A 12,667-nucleotide genomic window follows, 5' to 3' on the forward strand; every position below is an offset into this window, starting at 1 on the left:
CAAGGAGATGCCCAGGCGTCTTAGCGCAAGGTTTTCAGGTGCCAGGGGTCAGACTTGGCGCATTTCCAGTTAGAATCCGAAGGGACCTGAACCTTGGCCTCGAGGGGGCGCTCTTTGGCCTAGTCGAAGGCCGTAGGGCTGCAGAGAAACCCCGGGGTCAAGGCCCTAGCAAAGGCCAGGGCTTGGAGGCCTGAATCCCGCTAGACTTGGGGAGACTGGAGAGCGGAGCCAGATCCCCGAGGACAAAGACGGGCGGGCCAGAGGGATTCGCCGACGCCGCCCCGCGCTGCCCCAAGGAGCAGGGGGCCTGTGGCGCGTACAAACTTTCCTGCGGCGGAGGGGCGGGGGCGACGGGCTGGAGAGTTCTCCCCCGAGCCTCTGCTCTCCTCCACCTGCCGGTGTGCAATCCTCCGCCCAGCCTTCTCCCACCCCAGTTCCTTCCCCTCCCCGGCGCCTCTGTTCACTTAAGGCTCTTCATTTCTCTCCTCTCCCCTCCTCCTTCTCCCTCTTGCGTTTCTCCCCCACTTTTCTCCTCTTTTTTCTCGTGTGCCTTCTTTTGTATTCTCCCCTTCTTCGCCGCCTCGGTTGCTTCTTTTCTCCTCCGGGCCGCAGGGAGGAGGTAAGCGCTCTGCGCCCCAGGCCTGCGCGACGCAAAGGGAGGCGTTTCTCCTACTTCTCCCGGGTAATTTGGAGAGACTATATGTGCGCGCGCGCGCGTGAGTGTAAGGCGAAAAGGAGTAGGATCCAGCGCCAAGCAGAGAGGGTCAGGGTCTTTGACATTCCTCACCAGCTGCACAAACCTCCGGGAACAAGTGTGAGTGTGGGTGAGAGTGCGCGCGCGCGCGCGCACGGACTGGCTGTCCCTGGCACATTAGGTGGCCCGGGGCCGCAGGGCCTGGGAGCCTGCCTGGGGGCCCGGGATTACCGTGACGTCACATTGAGCCTCTGGCCACCTTGGACTGGGACACCTCGAGAGCAGCACAGCCCCACGCCGCGCCTCACCTTGCCTAGCTACCGCGCGCCTTTGGGAACCCGCATCCTCTCCCTTCCCATCCATGGGCCCTTCTGTCCTCCGGACCACTCGGGCCGGTAGAGCGCCTTCTAGAGCGCAGGACTTGGCAGTCGGACTGCTCTTGGTTCTGCCTCCAGTAGCGCCAAGCGGGCGGAGGAACCGGCGCTGGGCACCCGCAGCCGTGTAAGGAGCCGCGGCTGCACACGACTGGAGACGCAGAACCGCGGGGCTGAGGTGGGAACAAGCAAAAGAAGAGGGAGGCGGGCCAAGGACAGCCACCATGTCCTTCCCGCACTTTGGACACCCGTATGGCAGCGCTTCCCAGGTAAGAGGCGCCTCCATGGGAGATATGGAGGGACTGGATGGAGGGGGTGCCCAGGGAACGCACCTGCCCCTGAGCGCCTTTGGCTCTTCTCTTGCGCGAGTCTCCCGGGAAACTAGAGGGACCAGGGACGAGCGTAATGTACCGCAGTCCTCTCTGACATCCCCAGTCCCTAGCTAAGGAAGGTCCACTCCAGTGAGGGGAAACTTGGACACTCTGACCACGCGCTCAGCGAGGTGGGTGGGATCTCAGAGATGCTCCAGACAGGCCTCCTTACTGTACAGGTATCCGAGGTTGCCAGGAGAGTCTCAGGAAAAACAGACTTCCAGTGCAGAGCATTGCCCATCTCACAGTTTGCCGGCTGTGTGCCCATCATCCCCCTTCCTTGGTCCGTCCGAGTTCTGTGCTTCTGGTTCCTTCCATTTTCCAGACCAGTGTGGGTCTTGTGCTGTGACAAGGGTTTCCTGGGAAAATTCTGGGGTCACCCACCACTGTTCTCCAGTTTCTCCCCAGAGTATGGGATGTATTTTCCTGGGGTCTAGCCCCAGCCCGACCTCTGCCCCGCTTTGCGATCTTGAACAAGTCTGCACTTTTCTGGTCTTCATGCCCTTACTACAAAATGGGAGTGGGTGTGATTCGTGATGTAGGTCTCTAAGGCCAACTTCTAGCTCTGCCTTTGTGGGAGCCTGTGATGGGAAGGGAAGGGGCGGGGATATGCGAGGGAACCAGCCTAGTCTGTCTTCTGGAATTCGGTTGTCAGAGTGTTCCCAATGTTCCGACGCCCTGGGACTCTGAAACCTTAGCAAAGGCTTACGAGTGTCTCTAAGGGCAATTTGTATGAATTGCGTCTTCGGGTAACTCCCGTTCCAGTGCTCAGCCGAATGCTCCGCACACGGTGGCATTTAAATAATGGTGAATGGAGAGATCCGGCAGTTCCGCCGCTGGCTCCCGCCAGCCCGAGGCGCCGGTCTCTGACCTCCGGTGCCCCCTCTGCCGCCCCCATAGTTCCTGGTGTCTGCAAGTTCCAGCGCCACTTGCTGCGAATCCTCCCCGTGCTCCGTCGCAGACGTGGCCTCAGGCTCCACCCAGGCCGCGGCTCTCTGCTTAGCACCCTACGACAGCCGGCTGCTGGGCAGCGCGCGGCCGGAGCTGGGCGCGGCCTTGGGCATCTACGGAGCCCCTTACGCGGCCGCTGCAGCGGCCCAGAGCTATCCGGGGTACCTGCCCTACAGCCCGGAGCCGCCCGCGCTGTACGGGGCGCTGGTGAGTACACGGGGTGGGGCCTGGGTCTGTGCGCCAGAACCCGCCAGGCCTGGGGGTGGGAGCGGCAGCTGCGGGGGGAATCCAGCGGGACTGCTCCAGTGGGCGTGTAGGCAGGATGCACAAGGGCGCGCACAGGAAGTGGTTGGGATTGTGTGTAAGGGGGACAATCCATTTTTACACCATTTGACAGTTTGCAGAAGTCCATACTGTTTGGAAAACATTTGCACTTCTATTAATCCTGTGAGGTAGGCGCGTCATCAGTTTAATCAATTTATAGATGCGGAAGTTAAGGTGCAGAGGTCAATTCCTTAGCCAGAGTCACAGCAACACAAAGGGTTAGGGAACAGCTCTGCCAAGAAGCCTGAGGCAGGGAACTTCCCCAGCAGGTGGGGACGGTGGTAGAGGGAGGAACACGCCAGTACTAACAGTAATAATAACAGCTGTTTACTGCTTATTCTGCACCAGGAATTCTGCCAAGCACTCTTCTTCAATAACCTATAGGGACGATTGTTATCCCCATTTTACCAAGGGGAAACTGAGGCACGGAGTGGGAAACTGTGCCTAAGATCACACAGCCAATGCAAGTAGTGGTGTTGGGATTTAAACCAGACTGACTCCGAGTTCACACCCTTAGCAACTGCCCCACCTCTTCCCCTCCCCAACTGTAGCTAGTCCAGAAGTCTTTCTTCCTCCCCCACCAGAATGCACAGTATGAATTTAAAGAGACTGCAGGGAACTTTACGCCCGGCCTGTCACAGCCAGGAGCCTATTGTCCCTACGAGCCAACTCTGGGGCAATACCAGTATGACCGGTAAGGCGTGGGGCCCACTGGGGGTGGCGTAGGAAGTCCTTCCTTCTCCCATGCCCAGGTAGGGCTGATCTGGGCAGAGCGTGGGGAGAGGGATGAGTGGGGAGGGAGAGGGGCAGAGCCTCACTTCCAGGCTGCACACTGCCTGCCTGCCACCCCAGGCTGCTGGCCCCACAACTGTGAGCCAGGTTGCCCCTTGTAGGTATGGAGCCATGGAGCTGAGTGGCGCCGGGCGCCGGAAGAATGCCACCCGGGAAACCACGAGCACGCTCAAGGCCTGGCTCAATGAGCACCGCAAGAACCCCTACCCCACCAAGGGCGAGAAGATCATGCTGGCCATCATCACCAAGATGACCCTCACCCAGGTGTCCACCTGGTTCGCCAACGCACGCCGGCGCCTCAAGAAGGAGAACAAGATGACATGGGCGCCCAAGAACAAAGGCGGGGAGGAGAGGAGGGCGGGGAGTGGAGCAGAAGAATCACAGGGCTGCCTGAATGGAGACACCAAAGGTACCAACACTGTCCACTGCCCACCTTCCTGTGGGGCAGGTGTGACAGAAGGCACTCCTGGCTTACCCCTTGCACGCGCACCCCCTGCACACCTCAGGGCCTGTGCCTGCTCTGTGCCCTCTGCCCCAAATTCCCTGCAGAAGCAGCTGCTTCTGGACTTTCAAGTGCCACCCCCCCATCCCGAAAAGCCTTCTCTGGCCCCCTACACCAGGGTAGATTTCCGGTCCTTCTCTGCCGTCAGCCCCTTTTATTTACTGTGCTATACTGATCTTCGTGACCCCTTCCAGAATTGCCGCTCCTTCTAGAAGGCATCTTCCCCTAAATTAATGCCTAAACGATGTCTGTCACGTAGTTAGCACACTGTAAACATTTGCTGCACTATACGTCATGCACACCAGCCACCTGTGGGCGTGGAAACTGGGTAGAAATTTTCCCCTTGCTTTTTTTTCTTTCTTTGTTTCATATTTATTTATTTATTTTTATTTTATTATTATTGTTTAAACAAACAATCCCCTTGCTTGTATAAGGTTGAAAAACGGAGATTCGGGTCTTAGACAGCACCGCTACCTGTGGGTGTCCTTGGTCTGGAGGCGCACTGGACGGGAGGAGACTTTCAAGGGGTGGGGTCCAGGCGGGTGCGGAGGTGGAAACTTCCCCAGGGGCAGGCCACCAGCCCAGGGGCAAGGGTAAGGGGTGGTGCGGTCTGTCCAGTCGCCTGGTGAATGACTCCGAGAATGCTCTGGCTGCAGGGCGCATCTTGCTAAAAGCTTCTTCTCAGTGATGGGCACTCCCGTGGATTTCCCTTGGGGCCTGGGGCTTTTCTCACTCGCTCCTGATTTCCTGCAGAAGTTGCTGCTAGCCAGGAAGCTCAGGGACTCCGGCTGAGTGACTTGGAAGATCTGGAGGAAGAGGAGGAGGAAGAGGAAGAGGAGGCGGCCGAAGAAGAGGAGGCAGTAGTCATAGCTACGGACAGGCTGGCTGAGTTCCATAAGGACGTGCAGTCTCTGCCTGCGCAATGTGCAGCAGGTCGCGTGGGCCGGCTGGAGCGCCGGGACTGCGGCCTGGCGGCGCCCCGCTTCTCGTTCAATGAGCCCCCGGGATCCGGAGAAGCTGACTTCCTCCGGGCGGAGCCAGGGGGGCCCGCATTGACCGTGCATTACCCATGCAGCCAGAAACCTCGCATCTGGTCTCTGGCGCACACTGCGGCAGCCAGCGCTGTCGAAGGTGCGCCTCCAACCCCGCCCAAGCCACAAAGTCCTGAGTGCCATCTGATTCCCGGACAGCCTCCAGGCTTGGGCGGGCGTCGCACGGTCCCCAGAGACTCCGCATGTGACGAGTCTTCTCGCGTAGCCAAGGCCTTTGGAAAGCCCACTTTTGCGCTGCAGGGGCCGCCCCCGAACTGCGCGCAGTGCCCGCGGCGGAGGGAGCCGGCCGTGCAGTGCCAGTACCCGTCTGGAGCAGAAGGTAGTGGACCCCCAACGGCGCTGGAAATGAGTCCAAAAGACACCTGCCCACGTGCTGTCCAGCCATTGAACACCTTCTCTGGCTCTTCGCCCTGGCACTAGAGGGTCCCACAGTACTCTCTGAAATGGGAGCTTAGAAACAATATTTCTAGTTTCCCCTCATTTTAAAGCCAAAATAGTAGCGATGAGCTCTAAGGGAGGCTGTAATTTACCTAGGATCACTTGTAAGTCATTGACGAGATGCGCAACCTACATCTCTGCACTCCTGCCCCGTGTTCTACCAAATGCACCAGGTGGGCTCCCTCTGGCCCAGGTGCCCTGGTCTCCCGCCCGCCCTTCAGAGGAGGGCAGCTGGCCCCGGCTGTGCTTGTGTCAAGAGTTTGCCAGCTCTTCCTGAGAAGTATGAAGGGCGGGGCCAGACACAAACAATCGGTTTAAAGCCAGCGCGCTAGAGAGCTCGCCCTCCCCTCTGCAGCCAGCTAACACCCCGGGGAGGGTAGTCCAGGGCTGGTGCTGCCTCTGGAGAGCGTGCAGCCCCAAGACCTCACTCCGAAGCAGGGTGTGACTGCCCATCAGTGTCCCCTCCCGGGGCTGGTTCTCTGGCCCTGCCTGGTGGAAGGACACTTCACCCCGCAAAGGGACATCCCCCAAGCAGTTGGCAGCCTCCAGCAATTACTGTCAGATTCTGCTCTTTGTAGTAATTTCTCTCAGGATTAGCTGCTGGCTTGGAAAATTGGGTTACATTGTTATTTGAATGTACACATAACGGGGTCCAAATGTTACCTCTGGCAAGCAAATTGCTTCTAGACATTTGATTCCCTTCGGAGGAGACACCACTGACCTCCCGATTTCCTAGGAATTGCCACCAAGCGGCTTTCGGGTTTTAATCAACCTTTCCTCTCTCAGCAGGTTAGCGCAACGGGTGCGATTTGCTTTTTGCGGAAGAATCTTGGAAATTAGCCCTACTTTTCGAACTCACCTTCACGCTAAGAAGCTGGGAGACCTCACCAAGAGCTGGGGGCTCTCCCTTCACACAGAAACCCTCCTACAGGCCCTCCTTGCACGCAGGACTGAAGTGGGTGGCAGGCCGCCCCGTGTCGGGTCCCAGAGGAAGTGGCAGGGCACCTGGGGGAAGGCCGGGCGAGTCTGCCTCCCTCCTCTGGCTTCAGGGTCTGAAGCTGCTCCCTCTCCTGTTCACTCTCGCTCCCCCACGTTGTAACCTCCAAGCCGACCCGGCCCCTAAGGACCACCTGTCTTCTCCCCCTCCCCACTCATGTGTCCTTAAAAATCGATCCAGCGAACCTAAGCTGTGCGGCCTCTCTGTGACAGGGGTGGCAGGAGAGGTCGGGACCATGGGGTGGGCTGCAGACCTCAGTCCCTTACTCGCAGCGACGCAAACGGACGAGCGTTTGGCCAAGGCCAGGTCGCCCGCTGCTCGGCCCACGGAGCTCTGCGGCGCAGCCAGATCGCTGAGTCCGGCTGTCTAGGGGCGGACTCGTGTGTGCGGGAGCAGGGGCGCATCTGTGAGGTCGGGGGTGGTGGGAGTTGTCGAGATATGTCTGGAAGCTGCACGTGTTTTCTGGTTCGCCCTTGAGTTTTAAGTTCCTCGGGAGGAGGGGCGATGGGGATCTTCTCGGCCGTCCCTTGGCACTGGCCACTGGGACCCCCGCGCTCCTCGGGTGGGACCGAACGCCGAGTTCCGGCAGCTTGCCGGGTCGCCGGGCGGCCAGACGGGGCGTCCCCTCCATTTAATCGGTGTTGCGAACACTTCCGGTGCAGGCCAGCCAATGGGAGCGGGCGGACGGGGCGGCGGGGGCTTTGTCCCCCCCGACGGGCGGTGTCCGGAGTCGGGCTGCGGGAGGAAAGGCTTGAAGATGCCCGCGCAACGCCAGAGTCCGCGTCCCTGGTGCAGGGGCTTTGGCTTCAGCCAGCGCGCAAGCTCCCCGCTGCTCACAGGGCAAGAGGGGCCTAGTGGAGGGCGGGTGGGTGCGGGAAGGGCAGCTGCGGGTGCGCCCACGCGTTGCATCCCGGAGAAGCTGTGTCTCCACTGCTGGGCTCTAGCCGGGCTGCCCTGGTTGGGGGATGGCCTTCCAGGTGCTAGGCGGCCGGCCAGTCACTGAAGTCTGGGGCGGGAAGGGGCTCGCGTTCTGGGGCAGAAGGGAGAGAGAGGATGGGGTGGGGAGGGAAATGCAGACAACTGTAACTGAACAACAATAAAGTAATTAAAAATAATAATAAAGGCCCTTTGAGGCGGAAGGGGGCAGGTGGGGGTGTTAAACGGGAGAACAGGCAGCAGGCCACCTCCCTGAGCCGCCCCGTCTTCTTTCCTCCGGAATGGGCAGAGTCAGAAGAGGCTTTAGAGATCGTGGGGGCCGAAAACACAAAACCCTTCCTCAGATGAGGAAGCTGAGGCCACGTGGGGGGACGAGGGACCGGCTCAGGGTCACACAGAATCCGTGCTGGGAATGAGCCCAATTTTACACTCAGGGTCCTTTTCGGTCCATTCTCCTCTCCCTCGCTTCCTCTGGGAAGACCCCTCCCTGCTCTGGATCTGCCCCTGGGCGACAGCTGCGCCTACCCCACCCTCCCTGGGGCCCTCCTGTCGCCCTCACTGACCCGTGGCTTAGGGTCCGGGAAATTAAACTGCGAAAAGATAAACATTATTTCCAGTCGGCTTTGCAGGATTAACGCTTGTAATAAAGAGCATTAACTGGAGGTTTCTTTCAAGGCGCCCTCGACCACGCCCCCTCCTGGGGGGACCAGGTAGACCCCTCCGGAGGCTGCAGAGTGGGCAGAGGCTTGCTCCTAAGGCCTGGGGTTGGGAGTGAGGCTCCAGTTAGCCAGTCTGTGGTGGCGGGGAGAGGGGCCTCAGCATCACACTTGGGGATCAGAAAGGGAAAGCCAGAGAGAAGGGACCCACGGAAGCCAGAGGCCAAATGCCTGAACAGAGAGCAAAGGACGGAGGTGCGGGAGAGGGGGCAGGGAATCTGATCCGCACACAGCCTCCCACCACCCAGCCTTTTATAGGAACAGTGAGCCTGGGGAGAGAAAGCCCACCCCAGCCATCCTGCTAGACCACCTCAGGAGGCCATCTCTCCATCTCCTGTCCAGGAGGCCTAGCCTCTCCCTGCCTCCCCCAACCCACAGCAGGAGTCTGCCGCCAATGTTGGCCTCAGCATCTGGGCCTGGCTGGCTGGAGACCGTGGGCTGTGAGAAGGACCAAAAAGAGTGGCCGGGAATCCCAGAAACCGGTTTGCCATCTCCACCCTATTATTTATTACGGGGCACAGACAAGCCCTTCCCCTCCCTCAGTTTCCCCTGCTGTGAAACGCAGGGGTGGCCTGGGTCTCCACCCCAGGGTACCAGGGCAGAGCCTGAGAACGGCCTGCGTCTGCGATTACCCCAGCCTCAGGCCCCCAACGGCAATCTGTTCCCATCATCTCTGCCCCCACCGAGCGCCTCCTGCAAATCTCCCGATATAATCTCCCAGAATCATATTTTGAATACTGTTTTGATTAAACACCAGAGCCAGGGGAGGGAGGACATGGCCCTGCTCTCCTCGGCCGAGCCTCCTGGTGCCACAGGCAGCTGAGCAGGCCTGTGAGCTCTGCGAAGTGCGCATCAGTAGATGTGGGAAGGTGGCGTTCTCAGCTTCGGAGTGTGTAGGAGCTGGACCTCCAAACTCCCCGGATGGTTCAAGGGCCCCTTCCATCCAGCTGGGGGGCAACCACCAGGGGGCCAGGTCAAGAGAAGCTGAGCCAGGGAGCCACAGCACACCGGTGTCTTTACTGATTCCTTTCCCCCCGGAGTCACTACATCAGCGTTGTTCTCACTGGATGACCGTCTCTATGGTCACGTTGGCTCTAAGACCCTATGACCCAGCTACTGGTAATAAGAGCCTGTGGGGCCCTTACCATACGCCGGACTCCACACCAGGTCTTTTCATCGCCCCGACTCATCTGTAGGTGGTAACGGTCCTGGGGAGCATTATCTTATACTTACGAGGATGCCCCCTGAGTGAGGAAACAGAAGCTCAGAGAGGCTGAGTAACGTGATAGCAGTTACCCAGCTAGCAGGCACCCAGTCACACTCTGAGTATCACTGATTCTTGACCACTAAGCTCCACCGCAGATACATTCTCTTATTTTAAGATTCTTTTATTTCATTATGAATAAGAGCCTGTTGCTGAGACTCTAAATGTCCGTGATTCTATTATCTCATATCCCTGGAACTCCAGCTTGCCCTCCTTCCTTCTCAGGAATGTCCGATGGACAAAAACTTCTGGTGCCCCTGTCCTGGCCGAGAACATCCCTCACCTTTCCCACTGCCCACACCTCCCTGGAACACGGCTGTCAGAGACACCTTTGATCAGTATTCGGCAAAATGCAGCCCCTAGATCACTGCCATCAAAATCAGCCCCAAACTGGAGAACCCTCCAGGGAACTAGGCCAGAAAACCTACCTTTGTAACTAACAAGCACCCTAGGTGGTCTGATGGGCCTCTCACCTGAGCAGCGATGTCTGAACCTCAAGTGGCCCGACCCCAAGCTCCGCCTGAGAGCTTATGACACCTGCTGTCAGCCAACAGTAAATTGCATCCCAGTAACAGGTGCAAACATTTCCTCCAGGATTTAATCTGGATTCACATTCAATCTCCTCATCTGGTTCAGCTTCCCCCCCTCTCCCATCCTGGAGCTCAAAGGTTTGTTGTTTTGGGAGGGGGAGGAGGTAACCTAGGAGACTAACTTGCCTCTCCCAGCTGTCTGCAGACAACCCGGGATTCCAGGGTTGGAAGCATTTTAGGGCTCCCATGTACCTCAGTGTGTAAGAGAATTCTGTCCCCCAACACAGTCATGCAGCCAAGAGTCTCTACACATGTGGGGAAAGCCAACACTAGGAAGGAAAGACTCTCTAACAAATCAATACGCTGATGGAGAAGGTGGGCCTCTCTCTGTCTCCTGGCACAGCCAGTTAGCCTCAGCAGCATTAGAAAGTTCTTTCTTTTTTAGCCCTGGCTGGTGCGGCTCAATGGATTGAGTGCTGGCCTGCAAACCAAAGGGTCCCTGGTTCGATTCCCAGTCAGGAAACATGCCTGGGTTGCAGGCCAGGTCCCCAGTAGGAGGCGTGTGAGAGGCAACCACACACTGATGTTTCTCTCCCTCTCTCTCCCTTCCTCCCCTCTCTAAAAATAAAAATAAATAAAATCTTCAAAAAAAAAGAAAGTTCTTTCTTTTTTGAACTAAATTCTTTCTCCATGTAACTCCTGAAATCTGTCTCCCGAACCAACAAGTCTTGCTCTTTTCCACAACTCATACTTCCTCCCATCCTCCCGGCCCCTCGCCCTCCCTCCTCCTCAGTAGAACTTGTTTGGCCCTTACTCTGAGATCAGAATAAGAGCAGAGGAGTCTAATGTCTATCTCCCAGTTGTCTGGCAGAGGACCCCTCTGCTGATGGGACTTTCCTCATTGAACTTGAAGTTGAAGAGGGGGAGAAACAGCGATCTGAATCCCTAGGCGAGCCACCAAGTGTCTCTGGGACTCAGCTTTTTCCTAGTTGGTTGGGATCTTGTTAAACCATGGGGATCTTTCATAATTTCCACATTTCTCTCACTTAGCCGCCATGAGGACAAAGATTTAGATCAGCGTTACTTGAATTTTAGTCATTGGCAAACCCACTCCCTGATTTTTGCCAAGAGCTGAAGAGAGGTTAGAGATGAGCTAATGCCAAACAGAGGCTTCTCCTCTGTGAATCGGAAAGCGAGCTGAAAAAGGAATAGTTTGGGTCACTCTGTGACTCAGCACCACTTAATGTCAGGACCAGCTCACATCGCTGCTGGTACCCATTTTAGTCCTTGGCAAGTAAAAGTCTTAGTCAGTTTGGGCTGGCGTGGTAAAATACCACAGACTGGGTCTTAAAAAACAGACTTTTATTTTCTCAGAGTTCTGGAGGCTGGGAGTCCACGATTCACGCACAGGCTGATTTGGTTCCTGGAGAGGGCCCTCTTCCTGGCTTGCAGGTGGCATCCTTCGAGTGGTGTCTTCACATGGTGGAGAGAGAGAGAGTCTGGTGTCTCTTCTCTTCTTATAAGGGCACCAGCCCTATTGGATCAGGGCCCTAGCCTGATGACCTCACTTAACCTTCAGCTCCTCCACCAGGCCTTATCTCCAAATACAGTTCCATTGGGGTCAGGGCCTCAACATGTGAATTCTGGAGAGTCTCAAACATTCCATCCATAACAGACGCTAACACGGAACCCAACACAGACAAGGCCACTTAGGAAGCAGGTGAGCAGGAAGAGAGTGCTGCCTCTCTGGCCAATGGTCTGGGTCAGTCCTTAGCCACAGAAAGTTCTGGTCGGGGCAGGCGTCTGGCTGTCCATCACATCCCTCCCCCATCAGTGTCCTGGCCTGACAATGTGTTGCAGCTTTGGTGCAGAAGAAGAGGGCAGAGACATACACACAAGCTCTGTTGAATGCTGACACTTCGTATCCCTAACGCTCTACTCTATACACGACGAAACTGAGTCTTAAGTAAGTGAAGCCCTTGGTTCAAGGCCCAGCTGCCAGGAAGTGGCAGAGATGGGGTTGTAATGCAAGTCTGCGCGACCCCAAAGCCCAGGCCATCCTCCAGGCAGAGGCAGGAGGCTGCGTCAGCCCCTCTAAGATCATGCTGTGCAGCAAAACAGTGAGAGCACAGCCAGACTGCCCGGGTTTGAATCCCAGCTCTGCTGTTTACTGTCTGTGTGACCTCAGGCAAGTGGCACGACCTGCCTGGGACTGTTTCCTCATTTCTAAACTAGAAAGAATAGTAATACCTGCCTCACAGGACTGTCGTGAGGATTAAACACTTACTACATAAAGCATTAGAATTGTGCCTGGCATTCTATAAAATGCCAGCTGCGACTTCTCCTACTGTACCCCAGCTGTCCCTGCCACAGGCCTGCCCCCCTCACCCAGAGAGACCTGGAATCACTTGCTGTGTCCCCATCACAGCAGCCGGCCTGCCTCTCTCAGGATGCCAAGTGCATGTCCCAGCTCATACATGTCCCTCTTACCTAGAGCAAAGGCCTGGGGTCATCCACTTGGGGTCCATTTAGGGAGAAACCTCAGCAAGCGGATTTTATGAATTGCTCACACTTCCCCTTATCAAGATTAATGGCACAATTGCCCACGGTCAGTCTTTCTGTGGTCGCAGCTAATGACTTCAACCCTCAACACGTTTCCTCTGCATTTGCTGCAGAAGATCATTCTGAACAGTAAGACGGCTTTAATAGCCACTTGCTACTAATGA

The 12,667-nt window shown here is 57.0% G+C and overlaps 1 protein-coding gene across 3 annotated transcripts; it reads left to right on the forward strand.

Moving 5' to 3' along the window:
• The first annotated feature begins 615 nt into the window (after positions 1-615).
• IRX6 (iroquois homeobox 6) lies at positions 616-6,661 on the forward strand. Of its 3 annotated transcripts, none has more exons than XM_053915499.1 (6): positions 616-1,337; positions 2,340-2,597; positions 3,299-3,408; positions 3,608-3,915; positions 4,762-5,379; positions 6,285-6,661. In XM_053915499.1, the coding sequence occupies exons 1-6, from the start codon at positions 1,293-1,295 to the stop codon at positions 6,290-6,292; spliced, it is 1,347 nt and encodes a 448-aa protein (XP_053771474.1). In that variant the 5' UTR covers positions 616-1,292; the 3' UTR covers positions 6,293-6,661. The 3 variants fall into 3 exon arrangements, with proteins under 3 accessions (XP_053771474.1, XP_024407266.2, XP_053771475.1); XM_024551498.3 differs by having other exon boundaries at positions 6,288-6,661; XM_053915500.1 differs by having other exon boundaries at positions 4,765-5,379.
• Positions 6,662-12,667: the final 6,006 nt, after the last annotated feature.

Source organism: Desmodus rotundus, chromosome 12 (assembly GCF_022682495.2).
Source record: "Desmodus rotundus isolate HL8 chromosome 12, HLdesRot8A.1, whole genome shotgun sequence".
Lineage (NCBI taxonomy): Eukaryota > Metazoa > Chordata > Mammalia > Chiroptera > Phyllostomidae > Desmodus > Desmodus rotundus.